This window comes from Pseudophryne corroboree, chromosome 1 (assembly GCF_028390025.1).
Source record: "Pseudophryne corroboree isolate aPseCor3 chromosome 1, aPseCor3.hap2, whole genome shotgun sequence".
In the NCBI taxonomy this organism is placed as follows: Eukaryota; Metazoa; Chordata; class Amphibia; order Anura; family Myobatrachidae; genus Pseudophryne; species Pseudophryne corroboree.
In genome coordinates this window covers 1,014,998,141-1,015,019,231 of record NC_086444.1, presented here as the reverse complement: position 1 = coordinate 1,015,019,231, position 21,091 = coordinate 1,014,998,141, and the positions used below count along the sequence as shown (strand labels likewise).

At 44.7% G+C, this 21,091-nt stretch overlaps 1 protein-coding gene across 4 annotated transcripts in view; it reads left to right on the top strand.

Moving 5' to 3' along the window:
- Window positions 1-21,091, top strand: part of ASB5 (ankyrin repeat and SOCS box containing 5) — a 164,331-nt gene that overhangs the window by 97,391 nt on the left and 45,849 nt on the right. For 2 of the 4 annotated variants that reach the window (XM_063920659.1, XM_063920662.1), the window contains exon 2: window positions 19,804-19,883. In XM_063920659.1, the coding sequence (XP_063776729.1) occupies window positions 19,804-19,883 (80 nt within the window). Of the gene's footprint in view, window positions 1-11,105; window positions 11,182-11,314; window positions 11,484-13,911; window positions 13,991-19,803; window positions 19,884-21,091 lie in introns of those variants that run through there. The other 2 variants (XM_063920660.1, XM_063920661.1) reach the window with 2 other exon arrangements.

Genomic DNA, 21,091 nt, shown 5'->3' with positions numbered 1-21,091 from the left:
CTGCTCTTTTTCTTTCTCTGTTGCTGTATTATTAATTTCGTTAGTATGTATTAGTGTGCAGATTTTATACTGTATATTGCACTTTGGGTCTGGACTTTTGACAATATGTACTACTGTTGGTGTGAAGCTGCACTGACACGGTTTCCCACGCTGTTTAAATTTACCCACGGCGTCAGTGGTGGTTTTCAATGCTTAGTCTTACCCTCTGTTGCCTACCTGTACCAGGCATATATTTCATCTGCACTTTGTATTGTACTGTACTGCATTGTTTTTCTATGTCTTTTGTGGAAAAAACCCAATAAATACATTTAAAAAAAAATAAAAATAAAAATACCCAAATAAAAACAAGACACACACACCGTGAAAGTAAAAATGTATTTAAACACACTTACACACTCATACATACTTACCTACATCCCACGCTGCCCAATCACATCCCCTTCTCCATTAGAATCCAATAGGGGTACCTGTGAAAAACAAAACAAAATACTCACCTATTATCCGGTGAAGTTCGGTCCTCTTCATTCCAGTAGGCAATCCAGGGTTAATAAAATAACAAACCGAAAACCCGCTCTAAACGAACTAAAGGGGATCCATGTTTACACATGGAACCCCTTTCTCGAATGCAGTGACCCCCCGTGACTCCTGTCACTAGAAGTCCCAGCAGCCAATCAGGGAGCGACACGTCATAGCGCTCTCCTGATTGGCTGTGTTTCTTATATTATTGATCCATTGGACTTCCTAGATTAAATAAATTCTGTCTCAAATGACGATGAATGGTCTACTTTTTCTAGTGACAAATGTCTTTCTTCCGAAGGTGAAAGCTGTTAAGACTTTTGAGGACCTCTGCTTTTGTGTATTCCAAGTTCTTCTACAAGGATCCTCAAGTTCCAATGTGGGTGTTCGGTGCCCACCCATAAAAGGGGGGATACTGTCAGGAATCTGCATTTTGCAACATGTCACTTACAGGTACTCTGATGTGCTGGCCTCCGGAGGTCAAATCCTCAGCCTGGCAACATGTTCCATGATTGCCTGCAATGTGCAGAGACTCTCTCCAATGTGTACCCCGCTCGCCATACAGCGTGTACCCTGATGTATTCCCACCATCTTTGGAGTATGGGTGCCGTCATGACACCTGCAGTCAGCTGACTTGGTGTCTATCCACTCCTGAGCACTGGAGCGCTCACATGACTTGATTCTCGAATCCCTGCTAACCAGGGGGTATATAGCCAGAGTTCCTGCTCAGTATCATGGCCTTGAACAACGCGTCACATCCTGTGAACAAGCGTCTCCTGGCTCCAGTCTCCTGGCTCCAGAGATTCCCGTGTCAGCGCTCCGTGGAACTACAGGCACCAGCCATCCAGTTCAGTTGCAGCTCCATCAGCATTCTGCTCCAGCATTAGTAGCAGTTTTCTGAGGCTCTCCTGTGTCAGTGCTCCGTGGAACTACAGGCACCAGCCATCCAGTTCAGTTGCAGCCCCATCTGCATTCTGCTCCAGCATTCATTTGCAGTCTCCCGTGTCAGTGCTCCGTGGAACTACAGGTACCAGCCTTCCAGTTTGTCTTCAGCTTCAGTTACACTCTGCTCCTACAATCACTTTCAGTAGAGACTCTCTCCAGGTGCTGCATATCATACTCACCTGTTTGTTATTACTCTGCATCAGTACTGTGCTATTCAACCTGCACTAAAGCATCCAGCTTAAAGTTCAGCTGTCTCCTGCAATTACCTAACCTGGTTCTGTTGTTGTATGCAAGCATTGCCTGTTGACTGTGTACCTCTGTTTCAAGTTCCTATCGGTTTCCAGACTGATCATCTGTGTTACCAATTGACTGTACAAATCATGTTTCAAGTTACCATTGGTTTCCAGACTGATCATCTGTGTTACCAATTGACTGTACAAATCCTGTTTCAATTTACCATCGGTTTCCAGGCTGATTATCAATATTGGCAAGTATTTGTGTAAAGCTGTTTCAAGTCCTCATCGGCTTCCAGGCCGAACATCGTTTATTCCAAGTTATCACCATTGGTTCCCAGGGTGATAGTCATCTGTACCTGTTCATCATCGGTTCCCAGGCCGATACTCATCTACTCCAAGTCTCCATTGGTTCCCAGACCGATCATCGGTTGCTCCTAGTTACCATCGGTTCCCAGACCGAAATATCTCTAAGTGACTGTTTATTCCAGAGACTCAATCAGCTTCCATGCTGAATCAAATGTTTACATTTACAGTGTTCCAATTACTTATATTTCTTGTGTGTACTCAATAAATACCATTTGCGCACATGCGCAGGAAGTTACTTCAGCCTCCTCGTTTCCTCCATCGCACCACCACTGGCCCACTAGTGCCCCCTCTGGGAGCAGACACAAACCCAGACCTGACAATCTGTATGCAGATGATACTCAAATCTACCTATCCTCCCCTGATTTGTCTCTATCTGTACTGGGCTGTGTCACTGATTGCCTTTCTGCCATTTCATCTTGGATGTCATCTCGCCACCTCAAACTTAATATTTCCAAAACAGAGGTAATTATATTTCCACCGGCCAATAGTAGGTACCAACCTGATATTTCTATCACTGTTGAGAACTCTACAATTGGCCCTACACGACAAGCTCGCTGACTAGGTGTCATACTTGACTCAGAACTGTCCTTTGCTCCCCACATTCAATCTGTCTCAAAATCATGTTACATGCATCTAAGAAATATATCCAAACTATGACCATTTCTTATACAAGACACTGCTAAAACCCTAATCCATGCTCTCATTATCTCCCGCATTGTTTATTGCAAATAGTCTTCTTACTGGTCTTACTAAGAAGAGACTCTCACCATTACAATCCATTCTGAATGCAGCTGCGAGGCTAATATTCCTCGCTAGACATTCATTGTCTGCAGACCCACTTTGTCAGTCCCTCCATTAGCTACCGGTATTCTACCGTATTCAATATAAATTACTGTTACTCACACACAAGGCCATACTACACCAACATACAGCTCTTCACTTATCTCAAAATATCTCCCAACCCGACCCCTCCGCTCTTCACAAGATCTACATCTCTCATCCACACTCATTACTTGCTCCCATGCATGATTACAGGACTATCTTCTGGCTGCATCCACTCTGTGGAATGCCCTACCACGTACAACAAGACTCTCCTCTAGTCTTCAAACCTTCAAGCTTTCCCTGAAAACTCACCTCTACAGGCAAGTTTATCAAATTCCCGAACCGCTGACATTACCATCATAGCTTTCCTATCCAATTATATCCCCACAGTACAGTCCACACTTATCCTCACTTCTTCACTCTCCTTTCCTCCTGACCCTGGTTCATCATTGCTGTGTTGTGATATCATGCAGCCCAAGAACCTTTGCAATCTGGTGGACAACTATGCAATAGACAGAAACTATCCACGTGTATCAATGCCTATTTCCCCCAAGATTGTAAGCTTGCGAGCACGGCCATCCTACCTCTACGACTGTTTGTTTTTACCCAGTTTTGTCTTCTAATTGTGTCCAGTTGTAAAGCGCAATGGAATTTGCTGCACTATGGGAGTCATTCCGAGTTGTTCGCTCGTTATTTGTTTTTCGCAACGGAGCGATTAGTCGCGAATGCGCATGCGCAATGTCCACAGTGCGACTGCGCCAAGTAAATTTGCTATGCAGTTAGGAATTTTACTCACGTTTTTTTCTTCGTTCTGGTGATCGTAATGTGATTGACAGGAAGTGGGTGTTTCTGGGCGGAAACAGGCCGTTTTATGGGTGTGTGCGAAAAAACGCTACCGTTTCTGGGAAAAACGCGGGAGTGGCTGAAGAAACGGAGGAGTGTCTAGGCGAACGCTGGGTGTGTTTGTGACGTCAAACCAGGAACGACAAGCACAGAACTGATCGCAGATGCCGAGTAAGTTTGAAGCTACTCAGAAACTGCTAAGAGGTGTGTAATCGCAATTTTGAGAATCTTTTGTTCGCAATTTTACTATGCTAAGATTCACTCCCAGTAGGCGGCGGCTTAGCGTGTGCAAAGCTGCTAAAAGCAGCTTGCGAGCGAACAACTCGGAATGACCACCTATCTAAGAAACTGTTAATAAGTAATAATAATAGATTTTGGGAGATGGTTGCAGGGATTCACCTGCATTCGACCACAAGTGTATTAGTGACATTTTGCACTGATGTTGTTCAGTTAGACATGGCTTGGCTTTTTGGTGGTGTTGAGGTCAGAACTGTGTGCACACAAGCCACTGTCTCCACACCAAACTAGTTAAATCATTTTTTGATGGATCTCACTTTGTGCACTTGACATTGTTATGTTGAAACTGGAAAGGATCTTTCCCAAACTGTTACCACAAAGTTGGAAGCACACAATTCTCTAGAATGTAACTGGATTTTGTATCAATAAGATTTCCTTTCACTGGAACAAACCAAACCATGAAAAACAGCCACAGAACATTATTCCACCAACTTTACAGCTGGCAGTGTGCAATTGGGCAGAAACATTCTTCAGGCATCTACCAAACCCAGGTTCATCCATCAGACCACCAGAGGGTAATGTACAATTCAACACCCCAGAGAACACCTTTTTAGTGTTCCAAAGTCCAATTACTGGGTACTTTACACCACTTCAGCTGACATTGGCAGTGTGCATGGTGATCTTAGGCTTGTGCTCATGAGTTCATAACAGACAGTGTTTGTGCTGATGTTGCGTCCAGAGGTCAGTTTTGCCACTAAGGACAGATGATTTTTATGCATTATGCTCTTCAGCATGTTGCAATCCCATTCTGTAACATAACTTACAATGGATCGGGACTGTTATTTTATTGCCATCTTTTCATATAGGCAGATGTTTGACATACTGCCTTTTTGAAAAGTTGGCATCCTCTGACAGTGCCACATTGAAAGTCACTAAGCTATTCAATATGACCTATTCTTTGCTAATATATGACTAAAGATATTGCATGGTTACATGATTGATCTTATGTACCAATTAGCAATGGGTGTGCCTAAAATGGCCAAACACACTAATTAGAAGGGGTGTCCACTTACTTTTGGTCTTGTAGTTACATAGTTACATAGTCAGTGAGGTTGAAAAGAGGCAAAATGCCCATCGGGTTCAACCTGTATTCTGCGTTAATCTGTTCATATTATAATGTGCATGCTGAAGTAATGGTTTAGTACCGATTTACAGCAATGATTCCAACCACTCCCAGATAATATTAATGTCATTATGCTAAATGCTAAAGCCCTTGATGCATTTTCCTGTTAGAAATTTGTCCAATCCATTTTTCTCTTACGTCCTAGAGGATGCTGGGGACTCTGTAAGGACCATGGGGTATAGATGGGCTCCACAGGAGACATGGGCACTTTAAAGAACTTTAGAATGGGTGTGCACTGGCTCCTCCCTCTATGCCCCTCCCCCAGACCTCAGTTAGTTCCTGTGCCCAGAGGAGATAGGGTGCATAACAGGGGAGCTCTCCTGAGTTTCTCTGATTAAAGAATTTTGTTAGGTTTTTTATGTTCAGGGAGCACTGCTGGCAACAGGCTCCCTGCATCGTGGGACTGAGGAGAGAGAAGCAGACCTACTTAACTGATAGGCTCTGCTTCTTAGGCTACTGGACACCATTAGCTCCAGAGGGAGGCGGAACGCAGGTCTCAACCTGCCGTTCGTCCCGGAGCCGCGCCGCCGTCCTCCTCGCAGAGCCGGAAGATAGAAGCCGGGTGAGTATAAAAAGAAAAGAAGACTTCAAGGCGGCAGAAAAATTCAGATCTTCACTGAGCCGCTGCGTGCCATTGCTCCCACACATTACACACACAGAACAGGCACTGATGGGTGCAGGGCGCAGGGGGGGGGGGGGGGGGGGCGCCCTGGGCAACAATAAACCTCTGGACTGGCATTTATGGGCATATTAGGCTGTGGAGGCAGTAAATACAGAGATACCCCGCCATTTTTTGAATATTGAAGCGAAACCGAAGCCCGCCGCTGGTGGGGGAGGAGCTTGATCCCTCAGCACTAACAGTGCCATTTTCTCCACAGAAGCTGCAGAGAAGCTGGCTCCCCGGACTCTCCCCAGCTGAACTCGGTGACAGAGGGCTGGAAAAGAGGGGGGGGGGGGCACAATTATTGGCGCAGTGAGTGTATAACATTGAGATATATATATAAAAGCGCTATCTGGTTTTATTCCAGTGTCAGTTGGTGCTGGGTGTGTGCTGGCATACTCTCTCTCTGTCTCTCCAAAGGGCCTTGTTGGGGAATTGTCCCCTTATAGTTATATCCCTGTGTGTGTGGGGGTGTCGGTACGTGTGTGTCGGCATGTCTGAAGCGGAAGGCTCTTCCAAGGAGGAGGTGGAGCAGATGAGTGGTGTGTCTCCGTCGGCAATGCCGACTCATGAGTGGATGGACATGTGGCATATGTTAAATGCAAGTGTGGCCTCATTACATAAGAGACTGGACAAAGCAGAGTCCAGGGAGAAAACAGGGAGTCAATCCACGGATTGGACCGAGTCACAGGGCCCTTCTGGGTCTCAAAAACGTCCCTTATCCCAAATAGTAGATACGGGTACCGACACAGAGTCTGACTCCAGTGTCGACTACGATGATGCAAGATTACACCCAAGGGTGGCAAAAAGTATTCAGTGTATGATTAATGCAATAAAAGATATTTTGCATATCACTGATGACCCCTCTGTCCCCGACACGAGGGTACACATGTTTAAGGAAAAGAAACCTGAGGTAACCTTTCCCCCATCTCATGAGCTTAACGAGTTATTTGAAAAAGCTTGGGAAACTCCAGATAAGAAACTGCAGATTCCCAAAAGGGTTCTTATGGCGTATCCTTTCCCTACACAGGACAGGGTACTTTGGGAATCCTCTCCCAGGGTGGACATGGCTTTAACATGCCTGTCCAAGAAGGTGGCGCTACCGTCTCCGGACACGGCAGCCCTCAAGGATCCTGCTGACCGCAGGCAGGAGACTACAAAGTCTATTTATGCACATACAGGTGCTTTGCTCAGACCGGCAATAGCGTCGGCATGGGTATGTAGCGCAGTGGCAGCATGGACAGATACCTTGTCAGCTGACCTTGATACCCTAGACAGGGATACCATTTTATTAACTTTAGCCCATATTAAGGACGCAGTCTTATATATTAGGGACGCTCAAAGAGACGTTGGACTGCTGGGTTCCAGAGCCAATGCCACGGCTATTTCTGCGAGACGAGCTCTAGGGACCCGCCAATGGACGGGTGATGCGGACTCAAAAAAGCATATGGAGGTTTTACCTTACAAGGGTGAAGTGTTGTTTGGAGAGGGGCTCGCGGACCTGGTTTCCACAGCTACCGCGGGTAAATCTATCTTTTTACCTTTTGTTCCCCAACAGCAAAAGAAAACTCCATAGTCCTTTCGGTCGCATAAGTCCAGAAGAGGTCGGGGTTCCTCCTTCCTTGCCAGAGGTAAGGGTAGAGGAAAAAGAACACCTGCTTCGGCTAGTTCCCAGGAGCAGAAGTCCTCCCCGGCTTCTACAAAATCCACCGCATGACGCTGGGGCTCCCCTAAGGGAGTCCGCACCAGTGGGGGCACACTTTCGACTTTTCAGCCAGATCTGGGGGTTTTCAGACGTGGATCCTTGGGCGATGGAAATTGTTTCCCAAGGGTACAAGCTGGAATTCGAAGAGGTGCCCCCTCACCGATTTTTCAAGTCGGCCCTACCAGCTTCACCCCCAGAGAGGGAAGTAGTGTTAGCTGCAATTCAAAAGCTGTGTCAACAGCAAGTGGTTGTCAAGGTTCCCCTGGTCCAACAGGGAAAAGGGTATTATTCAACCCTGTTTGTGGTCCCGAAGCCGGATGGTTCGGTCAGACCCATTTTAAATCTAAAATCCCTAAACCTGTACTTGTAAAAGTTCAAATTCAAGATGGAATCGCTCCGAGCTGTAATATCCAGCCTGGAAGGGGGGGATTTTATGGTGTCACTAGACATAAAGGATGCTTACCTTCATGTCCCCATATATCCCTCTCATCAGGAGTACCTGAGATTCGCTGACAGGACTGTCATTACCAGTTTCAGACGTTGCTGTTTGGGCTTTCCGCGGCCCCGAGGATTTTCACCAAGGTGATGGCGTAAATGATGGTGCCCCTGCGCAAACAAGGAGTCACAATTATCCCATACTTGGACGATCTCCTGATAAAGGCGAGATCGAGAGATCAATTGCTGAAGAGCGTGTCGCTCTCCCTGAGAGTGCTCCAACACCACGGTTGGATTCTCAATCTGCCAAAGTCACAATTGGTTCCAACGACTCGACTATCATTCCTAGGCATGATTCTGGACACGGAACAAAAGAAGGTTTTTCTCCCATCGGAAAAAGACCAGGACCTCTAGAACATGGTCAGAGACCTGCTAAAACCAAAAAGAGTGTCAGTTCATCAATGCACTCGAGTTCTGGGAAAAATGGTGGCAGCCTACGAGGCCATCCCCTTTGGCAGGTTTCATGCGAGGACTTTTCAGTGGGACCTTCTGGACAAGTGGTCCGGGTCCCATCTACAAATACATCAGAAAATAACACTGTCCCCCAGGGCCAGGGTGTCTCTCCTATGGTGGCTGCAGAGTGCTCACCTTCTAGAGGGTCGCAGGTTCGGCATTCAGGACTGGGTTCTGGTGACCACGGACGCGAGCCTCCGAGGATGGGGAGCAGTCACACAAGGAAGACATTTTCAGGGACTATGGTCAAGCCAGGAGGTTTGTCTACACATCAACATACTGGAATTGAGGGCCATATGCAACGGCCTACGACAAGCGGAGAATCTTCTTCGCGACCTACCGGTTCTGATTCAATCAGACAACGTCACAGCCGTGGCTCATGTAAACCGCCAAGGCGGGACAAGGAGCAGAGTCGCGATGGCGGAAGCCACCAGGATTCTTCGCTGGGCGGAAAATCACGTAAGCGCTCTGTCAGCTGTCTTCATTCCGGGAGTGGACAACTGGCAAGCAGACTTCCTCAGCAGACACGATCTCCATCCAGGAAAGTGGGGACTTCATCAAGAAGTTTTTGCAGAGATAACAAGTCTCTGGGGAATTCCTCAAATAGACATGATGACGTCACGCCTCAACAAGAAGCTTCGGTGGGCTCTTCTTGGGCGGCTGCCCGAGGCGTCTCGGCATTACAGCTTTGCAGAGCAGCTACTTGGTCGGGTTCAAACACTTTTGCAAAATTCTACAAGTTTGATACCCTGGCTGATGAGGACCTCGCATTTGCTCAGTCGGTGCTGCAGAGTCATCCGCACTCTCCCGCCCGATTGGGAGCTTTGGTATAAACCCCATGGTCCTTACGGAGTCCCCAGCATCCTCTAGGATGTAAGAGAAAATAAGATTTTAAACCTACCGGTAAATCTTTTTCTCCTAGTCCGTAGAGGATGCTGGGCGCCCGTCCCAGTGCGGTCTAAATCTGCAAGACTTGTATATAGTTGTTGCTTACATAAGGGTTATGTTACAGTTGGAATCGGTCTTTGACTGATACTGTTTGTTGTTCATATTGTTAACTGGTTGCGTATATTCCAGGTTATATGGTATGATTGGTGTGGGCTGGTATGAATCTTGCCCTTAGATTAACAAAATCCTTTCCTCGTATTGTCCATCTCCTCTGGGCACAGTTCTCTAACTGAGGTCTGGAGGAGGGGCATAGAGGGAGGAGCCAGTGCACACCCATACTAAAAGTTCTTTATAGTGCCCATGTCTCCTGCGGAGCCCGTCTATACCCCATGGTCCTTACGGAGTCCCCAGCATCCTCTACGGACTAGGAGAAAAAGATTTACCGGTAGGTTTAAAATCTTATTTTAAATGCAATTACAGAGTCTACCATTACTACCTTCTCCGGCAGTGAGTTCCAAATCTTTATTCCCCTTACGGAGAAGAACCCTTTGCCACCAGTTTGTTCCACCGCGACATCACTTATTTCTACATAGAAAGTACTGTATCTGCATTGCACAAAACCCGTAGCTAGTAACGTCACCATGCTGGCCTAGCAGAAGTGGAACGTGCCAGAGGGGGGAAGGAAGGGGGGAACGCGTGGTACCACAAGTTGCATCACTGCGGGCCATCCACTTCACTGGGACAGTGAGCTGGATCCGTGATACAGATCTGCTCTCCCAGACATTCCAGGAAAGTAAGAAAGTATGTGACTTACCGAAAGCGAGTCCCATTGCACATATGCCATTGGCTGCCATATTGCACAAATCCCACTGTCAAGCACACAGCACATGCCTGATTGAGGGTTACAGAGCACTGTAAAGAACATGGGATAGGAAGTGAAAGGCAATGTGAATGTGGGGAATATCAGAGTACATAGGGAAAATGCAGAAACAATACGGAAAAGCAGAGGATTTTAGATGCCAACCTGCTTTTGTACTTTAGGAGTAGCTCCCCACCAGTGCAGATCCTGCTCGCTGGAAGTAGCTACTCGTCGCTGTGAGAGTCGCTGCATGTGACGTCACACAGCCACTGCAGCCCGCCTCACCAACGGTCCGGGCACACCTGCGTTGCCCGAACCACGCCCCCTAAACGGCGGCCGAACGCCACCGGCCCGCCCTCTCCCGCCCAGCGACCACCTCTGCCTGTCAAGCAGGCAGAGGCGATCGCAGGGCTGAGACAGCCGTTGGCTGTCTGGCATGCGCCGGTGCACTACGGCGCTGGTGCACTGCGCAGTTCAGATCTGATCGGCTGCTGTGCAAAAACGCACAGCACCGATCAGGTCAGAATTAGGCCCTCAGAGTAAGTAATAGGACTAGATGGGAGTAGTGGTCTGGGCATGGAATGTGTTGTGTTTGGTATCAGATGGTTATATTAAATGGGACATGTCAATAATATGCTAATGTTAGAAAGCACAGAACCCCCTGTCCCCATACCAGAAACAAATTAAATTCTAATGTCATTCACTTTATAAAGTGAATCATAAAGCCAATTTTCCTTGTTCCAAGCTTGACCAACTTAATAATAGAACACTGTTTCTCCTTGTACAGATACACAGGCATGTGTCAAGGGTTAACTGGTAAGAGAGCTGAGTTACCACCCCTCAAACAGAACTGCATACTAAGCACATAAACATTAGGCATGTGTTTAAAAGCAGTTTAATATAGTTCAGCCATGAGTGCTTTTTTGATACACGGTGAATGGTTGGAGGTGCCTTGGGGTGACGGAGATCTAGGTAATGAACATTTGTTTCATCTTGCATATGATCTAGCTTGTTATAAGTGCTGTATTTACCATCATACTTGTAAATCTCACATGACTTGGCTCATGTTGTCAATCTAAAAATAGTTCACTGCCAAACAGATCTCTCACACTACAACCTGAGCAACCTGCAGAAATTATTCCTCTTTATCACACTATACTGCAGGCCCCGTTGGTTCGTAGGGGCTTTCATTTCATTGGCTTTCTGAACATTTATGATCCCTCTACGCATTCACACATTTATTTTCTCCATTAGTTCCATGAATAATGCTGTATGTAAGTATAGACGATTGTTGTTACTATTTGATTAAGGTACTGTAGTTTTATACCCAGCTTGTCCATATTTCTACATGAAATGCTGTTTAATGAAAGGTTATTTTATTATTATTATTATTATTATTATTATTAAATTCACACTAATAAATATATTCACAATATGACATCCATTCATGTAGAAATATGGACAATGAAAGGTTATTTTATTATTATTATTATTATTATTATTATTAAATTCACACTATATATATATAGATCAGTGGCGTAACTACTGCCCCCGCAGCCCTCGCGGTGGCTTGGGGGCGAGGGGCTGCGGGGGTGCTACTGATTTAGCGCAGATTGACATGCGGACGAGCGTCCTCATGTCAATCTGCGGTCTCCTTCCCTCCGCTGCTGTAAGGAGGGACACGGAGAGCACAGCGCGCGCCTCTCCTGTGTCCCTCCTGGGTCTCCGGCGGGTCTAATAAAGGAAGTGCCGTTCGAGAGCTCTGATTGGCTCACGAACCGGCACTTCCTTTAACAGACCCGCCGGAGACCCAGGAGGGACACAGGAGAGGCGCGCGCTGTGCCCTCCGTCTCCCTCCATCACAAAGAAGCGGGGGAGCATGGCACTGGGGGAGCATATTTGTCAGTCACTGAGGGGGCATATGTGGCACTGTGGGGGTATATTTGGCACTGGGGGCATATGTGGCAGGCACTGAGGGGGCATATGTGGCACTGGGGGCACGTGAGTACCTGGCACTGTGGGGGAATATCTGGCACTGTGGGCATATGTGGCACTGGGGGGGTATATTTGGCACTGGGGGCATATGTGGCAGGCACTGAGGGGGCATATGTGGCACTGGGGGCACGTGAGTACCTGGCACTGTGGGGGAATACCTGGCACTGGGGGCATATGTGGCACTGGGAGCCCGGCCCTAGCAACAAGCACTACCCCCTAGCAACGAGCATGACACCCAGTGCATGAAACCCCTGGCAACGAGCATGACACCCTGAGCATGAAAATCCCTGGCACCGTGCATGGAACCAAGAGCATGAAACCGCTGGCAACGAGCAGGTAATTAAAAAGTAATTAGAAGCCTTACTGTAGAACTTAATGTGTAATGGGCATTACGGTTTGTGACATAATGTTTCACGGACATTGCAGTGGGTGTCATAATGTGTCACAGGCATTACGGTGTGTGGCATACTATATCATGGGCATTGTGGTATGTGGTATAATGTCTCAGGGGCATTGCAGTGTGGCATAATGTATAACGGGCATTGCGGTGTGTGGCATAGGGTATAACGGGCATTGCAGTATGTGTCACAGGCATTACGGTGTATGGTATACTATATCACGGGCATTGTGATATGTGGTATAATGTCTCAGGGTCATTACAGTGTGTGGCATAATGTATCACGGACATTGCGGTGTGTGTCATAATGTGTCAGGCATTACGGTGTGTTGTATACTATATCACGGGCATTGTGGTATGTGGTATAATGTCTCAGGATCATTGCGGTGTGTGTCATAATGTGTCACAGACATTGTATGTGCTATAATGTATCGGGGCATTGCAGTGTGTAGCATAATGTATAACGGGCATTGCTATTCCTGTCATAATGTGTCACAGGCATTACGGTGTGTGGCATAATGTGTCGGGGGCATTACGGTGTGTGCATATTGTGTCATGTGCATTATTGTGTGTGGCATAATGTCTAAGGGCCATTGCAGTATGTGGCATAATGTATACTGGGCATTACTATAAGGAGGAAAAATGACAAATAATGTAAGGGGCATGAATCAGGATTATTTTTCTTTCCTGTGGTGGCTAATGTCTGGGCGTGCAGGTTGCAAAACTGCAGTATAAGGTAGTCTTTCCCTGCAATACCACGCCCCTTTATGCAAAGCCACGCCCACTTCAACAAAGCCACGCCCACTTTTGGCGGCGCGCGCGACTTTGCCAATTATGGGGGATATGAGGGGGGGGCGCCGAAGAATTTTTTGGCTTGGGGGAGAAAAATTTATAGCTACGCCACTGATATATATATATATATATATATATATATATTCACAATATGACATCCATATGCACAAAAATACAGTACAGTATATGAAAATAAAATTAAGCATTTCACTTACAGTTATTGCAGCACATAGAGAATCCCTTAAAATTCACAAGTTTAAGATGATTTTATTGGCAGAAAATTCACAAAACCGTAGTAATGTCTTGGTATAAGCCGTACTCTGTCCTTGTCTTGGTTGAAGTTAACATTTAAATAATAAGAGCTACAGATACACTCTCTCTCTTCCTCCCCCTTTATACTGTGACTCTCTCATAGCATAGTGTTTCATTTCAGTAATTCTGTTTAGATATTGGAATATACAGTATGTTAAATATAAGCTAGTACTTTGAGAACCTCTTTCCATGGGCACATTTCTCAGGAATCGGTAATCTATCTTCTTGAAGAAGAACACGAGAATGTTTGGAATGCAGCAGGTGTTATCTTGGATATTGACTCAGGTTTGTCACATTTCCATAAATGTACATTAATATATTTGGTTAACTGTGTTATGTTACATTGACTCCAGGTTAAAGTGAGCTATAGTATGTGGCACTGCCGTACATATATTCAAATGGTTGCACAAAAAAAAGGTAATATTGTCCAGAACAGTCAGTTTCTGCCTTTTATCTACAGCATCTAACTAGAAGCTTGCATATGGTGTGCGGTGTGGTATTCCATACCAGTGTTCAGAGTGTCAGTACCAGAATACTGACATGGTCTGAATGTCTACATTCAGGGTGTCGGCATGGTCACAGTGTCAAAACTGACATAATGCCATCATGTTCACAATGCCAATATTATGCATGTTGACAATGTGAATGTTACAGTATTGAGTTGTGAGCTGATGGCCATGAACCTGTCCCTCTCTCCGGGTGAATAGACACTGTGCATATGCATGTGCAAAAAAAAATAAATTACCAAGGTAATTAGTCCGGCGCTGTTAAGAGGATATGCTTATCCTTTTCAGCTGCTGTTTTAAAGGGATAGTTAGTCCCTGGGTAAATAGTATTGAGTATAAGTGTATACAGCGCTAACAAAAAACTGGATATGGGAAATTAATAATCACAATTTATTATAAAACATTGTTGCAACAATTAAATTCATATATAAAAAAAAGGAGGGGGACAATACTTTGTCAATAAAAAGTAAAAATATATAAAAATATATATATATAGGGCAGGCACAGCAATTTTTGTTTGATAAATTACCACACGAGGAAGCCGAATGGGTACACTGGTGCAAGTCCTTGGAATAGTAGCCACAGTCCTAGGGAGCAGTTTGCAGTGCTAGCAGATAAAGTCCAAATGAAAAAGGCCGATCTTTATGATGTTTGATCCGGACTGAGGTGCGTCCTGTCAGATTGTTGGATCTTTCTGTGCCTTGTGGACATCCGCTATTTTTCCCAATTTGCTGGTGGACTTCTAGGCTGGTTTCCAGGTTCCAAAAGTGATTCCAGTGGTATACGGCTCCTCAGAACCAACGCGTTTCGCTGTATTCACAGCTTTTTCAAGGTAAAAAGCTGTGAATACAGCGAAACGCGTTGGTTCTGAGGAGCCGTATACCACTGGAATCACTTTTGGAACCTGGAAACCAGCCTAGAAGTCCACCAGCAAATTGGGAAAAATAGCGGATGTCCACAAGGCACAGAAAGATCCAACAATCTGACAGGACGCACCTCAGTCCGGATCAAACATCATAAAGATCGGCCTTTTTCATTTGGACTTTATCTGCTAGCACTGCAAACTGCTCCCTAGGACTGTGGCTACTATTCCAAGGACTTGCACCAGTGTACCCATTCGGCTTCCTCGTGTGGTAATTTATCAAACAAAAATTGCTGTGCCTGCCCTATATATATATATTTTTATATATTTTTACTTTTTATTGACAAAGTATTGTCCCCCTCCTTTTTTTTATATATGAATTTAATTGTTGCAACAATGTTTTATAATAAATTGTGATTATTAATTTCCCATATCCAGTTTTTTGTTAGCGCTGTATACACTTATACTCAATACTGTGCATATGCATGCAGCGGTTATTCACCGCTGCTCTGCTAAGCTGAGCAGCGGGTGAGAGAGGGTCTCCTATCTGCCCCCCCCTCCTGTGAGCAGTGGGTGGGACAGCTGGACAGTCCCAGAAAATCGGACTGTCCCACCAAAATCTGGACAGTTGGGATGTATGGTGTAGCTACAATAGGTTTAGAAAATGCAGCTGCTATGGGTCCCAGAGCTGAGAGGTGCCCACCTTCCCTTGCATAGTTACATGCGTTATATACAAGGGTGTAGCTACCATAGGTGCAGGAAGTGCAGCTGCTATGGGGCCCTGAGCTGAAAGCAGACCACCTTCCCTGACATAGTTACATGCGTTATATACAAGGGTGTAGCTACCATAGGTGCAGAGAGTGCAGCTACTATGGGGCCCAGAGCTGATAGAGGGCCACCTTCTCTGTCATAGTTACCAGGGCCGGTTCAAGGGCGCTCTGCGCCCCGGGCAGTAAATGGGGCGTGGCCTAAAACAGGGGGCGTGGTCAATTACGCCCCCTGTGCATTAAAAGCGCCGCTTGAATGCTGAGCGGTGCGCGATGACGTCATCGCGCACCGCACAGCAAAAGGTCCTCTCCACGAAGGGAAACTAGACGCTATGCGTCTAGTTCCCTTCGTAGAGAGGACCTTTGCTGTGCGGTGCGCGATGACGTCATCGCGCACCGCTCAGCAAAGTTACTCTCCAGGAAGGGAAACTAGACGCATAGCGTCTAGTTCCCTTCAGGAGGCGGACGGGGACGGCAGCGGGCAGCGGAGGCGGACGGGGACACAGCGGGCAGCAGTGGCGGATCTTGCCACGGTGCGGCGCCCTCTGGATGGCGCCAGCGCCCTCCGGAAGGCGGCGCCCCGGGCAAAAGTACTGCTTGCCCGTGGCAAGATCCGCCACTGATAGTTACATGTGTTATTTTCAAGGGTGTAGCCACCATAGACACAGGGAGGGAAGCTGCTATGGGGCCCAGAGCTGAGAGGTGACCGCATCCCTGTCACAGTTGCATGTGTTATATACAAGTGTGTAGCTACCAAAGGTGCAGGAAGTGCAGGTGCTATGGGGCCCAGAGCTAAGAGGCGCCCATCTTCACTGTCACAGATACACATGTTGTATACATTTACATACTTAACCACTCACATTGGAGGCCATACTCTGACAGAGATTCTGCACATAGCATGGGGCTCATGCAGGTTTTAATGGTGTGACCAGTAGTTACGTCTAATGTCTAAAAACAAGCGAAGCAGTATTTCAGTAGCTACAGAAAAGAGGCTTATAGTCCATGCACACACAGACACATAGATTTACACTAAGGAAGAGCTTATAGCGGAATTAGAATAAAGTCACACAAACGACACCAGGAAAAGATGCACACACAGATGTGGGTGCGTCTGGCTTAGAATCAGCCCCTAAGTATTATATACTAACATTCACCTGCAGGGACAGGACCTCCTATATGAGCGCCTCCCTGCAATGTGTAAGAAATAAATGATTAGCCAATTTACTTCTGGGTTCAGACTCTAGACATGCGTTTGTATATGCAAGGTCTGCTGACTGCGCATGTGCTAGTGGACATTACCGGGGAATGATACTACGGGTCCTTCTCCTGGAATATTTTGCAAAATGTAGCCTATAGGTTATAATCACCTACGCCAGTGGTTGCCAAACTTTTTTGAAGCACGGCACCCTAGAGTATCCAAATTTTTTCACTGCACCCCTAGGCCAAAGGTTTCTTATTAAGAAATTTAGAAAGAATTATTAAATTAAGTAAATTGTGTTTATGTCATCCTTAGTTTCAACTGTGTGGTAAGGGACAGGATTTGCTTCTGTTTGTCAACATATTTTATGATTGGCAGCCACTAGCACTCATTTTGCCTAGCATATTGATTATAAATAAGATTAATTGGTCCTTGACCATAAGTCCAAGGCACCCCTGCAAGTGTCCCAAGGCACCCCAGGGTGCCACGGCACACAGTTTGAGAACCAGTGCCCTATTTATGGCATAAACTATAGGGGCCATGCTCCAGAACTTTGCTTCCCAGAGCATGGTAAATTCCACATGTTAGTAGTCCTGTATTTGCAAACCAAAAAATATGTGGCTAAACAACTTAAGTCAGTCTAGTGCATTTCAAAGTGCAGACCTTCAGAAAAGTGTTAGGGGCACCCGTGTAAGAAGGTCTGTAATGCTTTTTCCTAGAAAGACACAGCATTGGAAAAAGCAATGTGATACATCAAAGTCCAGCCTACTGCTACTTTAGGCTCACCACCTTCCGTCATCTCTTCTTTTAGATTTGTCTCTAATTACAGATGGCACTTTTGTTGTGATTACATTGGCAGATGCACACCGACAAATGGCCTTAGAAGTATAAATGGAAGTTCTAATGCTTGTTCTATTCAATGTATATGGATGAGAATCAATCTTCGGCCCTCTTAAAGGGAGTACACAGGTAGCAATTTTTACTTAATTTCTAAGCAATCTGACTAGATGCGCAGTCCCGCGCGTCACTATCGCCGACTTTAGTTTTGGCATGCATGCATGCCAAATTTAGTTAGATTGCTCACTTCACGGCTGTGTGCTGAGTAGCGGGAGAAATGTGTGCTGAGCATTCTGTGCTAAATCACTCAGCACACATCTCCCCGTGTGTCCCCCCCTTTACAGTTTGTGAGAGAATACAGAGAGAAAAGGAAAAGCAGGGAATACTTATGTAAATATACCTTCAGTTCTCCCCCTCTGTATGTCATTTAACTATAATTTACCTAATCATTTCACACAAAATAAAATTTAATTTGTACGAAAATAAGGACCCACCCTTGATCCACTCCTCTGCTAAATATGCCACTATTTGGACCTGAATATTTATGTGGGCTTTCCCTGAAATACTAGTCACGTGACCTCAGAAAAGAGCATGTGCACTGAGGTATTCCACCTTTGCTATTTGTGGATTACCTTTTAAGTGTGCAGTAATAGCTGGGACAAGTTATTAGAACTTGTTTTTTGTTACACTGAAAAAAATCTGTTGAGTGTGTGTGTGTGTGTGTGTGTGTGTTTGTGTGTGTGTGTGTGTGTGTGTATATATATATATATATATATACACACACACACACACACACACAAGCACAAAAATTTTAATAATTAGTTGCACAACTTAACCACTTACTAGCTACAATAGGTACAGTAGGCATACCATTTCAACTATCTGCATACGAGTACTGACAAGAACACATTTTATTCTCACTAATTTAAGCTCATGTGAAAAAGCTCTGGTCACGTATCCAAGTAATAATTGCAAGTCACTTCCTGTCATCTTCTGGACTGCCAGGTTTAGGAGGCTGAGGCTATAGAAATAACTTATTCATACATATGTAGTTTTACCAGTTTCTAACTTATCTCACTGAAAATAAAATAACATTGCCTTAGCAGCTAAAGCTCTTTTTACATTCTATTGGCTATACCTGTTTTAGAGATGACTTTTCATGTGGATCTACGTATTTTTACTACGACAAGGAACCATCTGGATGTAAATATATTGTTGGTACTTAGATTGGGTGAGAGTGAGACATGTCAGTTTGTTTAAAACCTTTTATAACTGTCTCTCTTTAAAAAAAAAAAACATGTCTAATCAAGTCCAATGCTACAACCTTTTATACACTATTGGCCATTGAGCTTGTGCTCCTTTCACAGCATCTCATTCTCAATAGTGTTTTGGTGGCTTGTAATGTTTCATCTGCCTCTGGTTAAACTGGAATATTTCCCTAAGCCAGGTTTTGAAAGCCATAGAAAAGTTGTTTATAAAGTTAATACTGTAATGTTTTTCACTTTCAGTAACATGTTTTATCACGGGTGAAACTTACTAAGGTTCACACTGGAATCGGATGGAAAGAAGAATTTGATTTCGAAGTCAAAAGTGTTGCCAGATATTACTCACCTGGATTTATTATCTACTGTGCAGTTAATTAGTATTTTATCAAATACAATATGGTGGTTTTATTTCTACAAATGGATCAAACATTAATGTTACTGCTGCTATAGAGCCTGAGCATAATATCTAATTTATTTTTATTTTTTTATTTTACTCTTTGGAAAACTTTTTATAAACACGTTTTAATGATACTTATAAATACTTAAAGTGTATATAATATTTTGCTCACCTAGTATATTGTATTTAAGAAATTATTTTAAGCTGGAAGAGAGGACAGGACTGCGGATATAGCACGCTAACATAATTTTGTTATTTGATTGTAGGATCATGGGCAGACAGATCACCACTGCATGAAGCCGCAAGTCAGGGACGGCTACTTGCACTGAAAACATTGCTTTCTCAAGTAGGTAAACACTGTTATACTTTATATACCATTGTTATGTTACATAAAACTATATTTATTTGGGTAACAGCGTTCATCAAGCAAAAAGCTTTCAAATTAGACCAAACTGCAACTTTCAAGATTTTTTGGGGAAAAATAATAAAATACATAATAAAATAATAATAATAATAATAATAAAATACAATTTCCAATCTTTTTAATTATACTAAACTATTTTGTGTGCGTGAGAATTAATACGTATATAGGGGGTAATTCCAAGTTGATCGCAGCAGGATATTTTTTAGCAGTTGGGCAAAACCATGTGCACTGCAGGGGGGACAGATATAACATTTGCAGAGAGAGTTAGATTTGGGTGGGTTATTTTATTTCTGTGCAGGGTAAATACTGGCTGCTTTATTTTTACACTGCAATTTAGATTTCAGATTGAACACACCACACCCAAATCTAACTCTCTCTGCACATGTTATATCTGCCTCCCCTGCAGTGCACATGGGCCCTCATTCCGAGTCGTTCGCTCGGAAATAATCTTCGCATCGCAGCGTTTTTCTGCTTAGTACGCATGCGCAATGTTCGCACTGCGACTGCGCCAAGTAATTTTGCTATGAAGATAGTATTTTTACTCACGGCTTTTTCTACGCTCCGGCGATCGTAGTGTGATTGACAGGAAATGGGTGTTACTGGGCGGAAACACGGCGTTTTATAGGCGTGTGGATAAAAACGCTACCGTTTCCGGAAAAAACGCGGGAGTGGCTGGAGAAACAGGGGAGTGTCTGTGCGAACGCTGGGTGTGTTTGTGACGTCAAACCAGGAACGACAAGCACTGAACTGATCGCAAATGCCGAGTAAGTCTGAAGCTACTCTGAAACTGCTAAGTAGTTTGTAATCGCAATATTGCGAATACATCGTTCGCAATTTTAAGAAGCTAAGATTCACTCCCAGTAGGCGGCGGCTTAGCGTGTGTAACTCTGCTAAAATCGCCTTGCGAGCGAACAACTCGGAATGAGGGCCATGGTTTTGCCCAACTGCTAAAAAATTTCCTGCTGCGATCAACTTGGAATTACCCCCATAATGTACAAAATCAGTCTCCATGTTACCTTTATATGAGATATTTGGGTGCAAACAACAATGTACTAATATAATGAAAATGTACAAATTTACTTATTTATATATGATATGATATGATATGATATATTAAATATTTATTACTT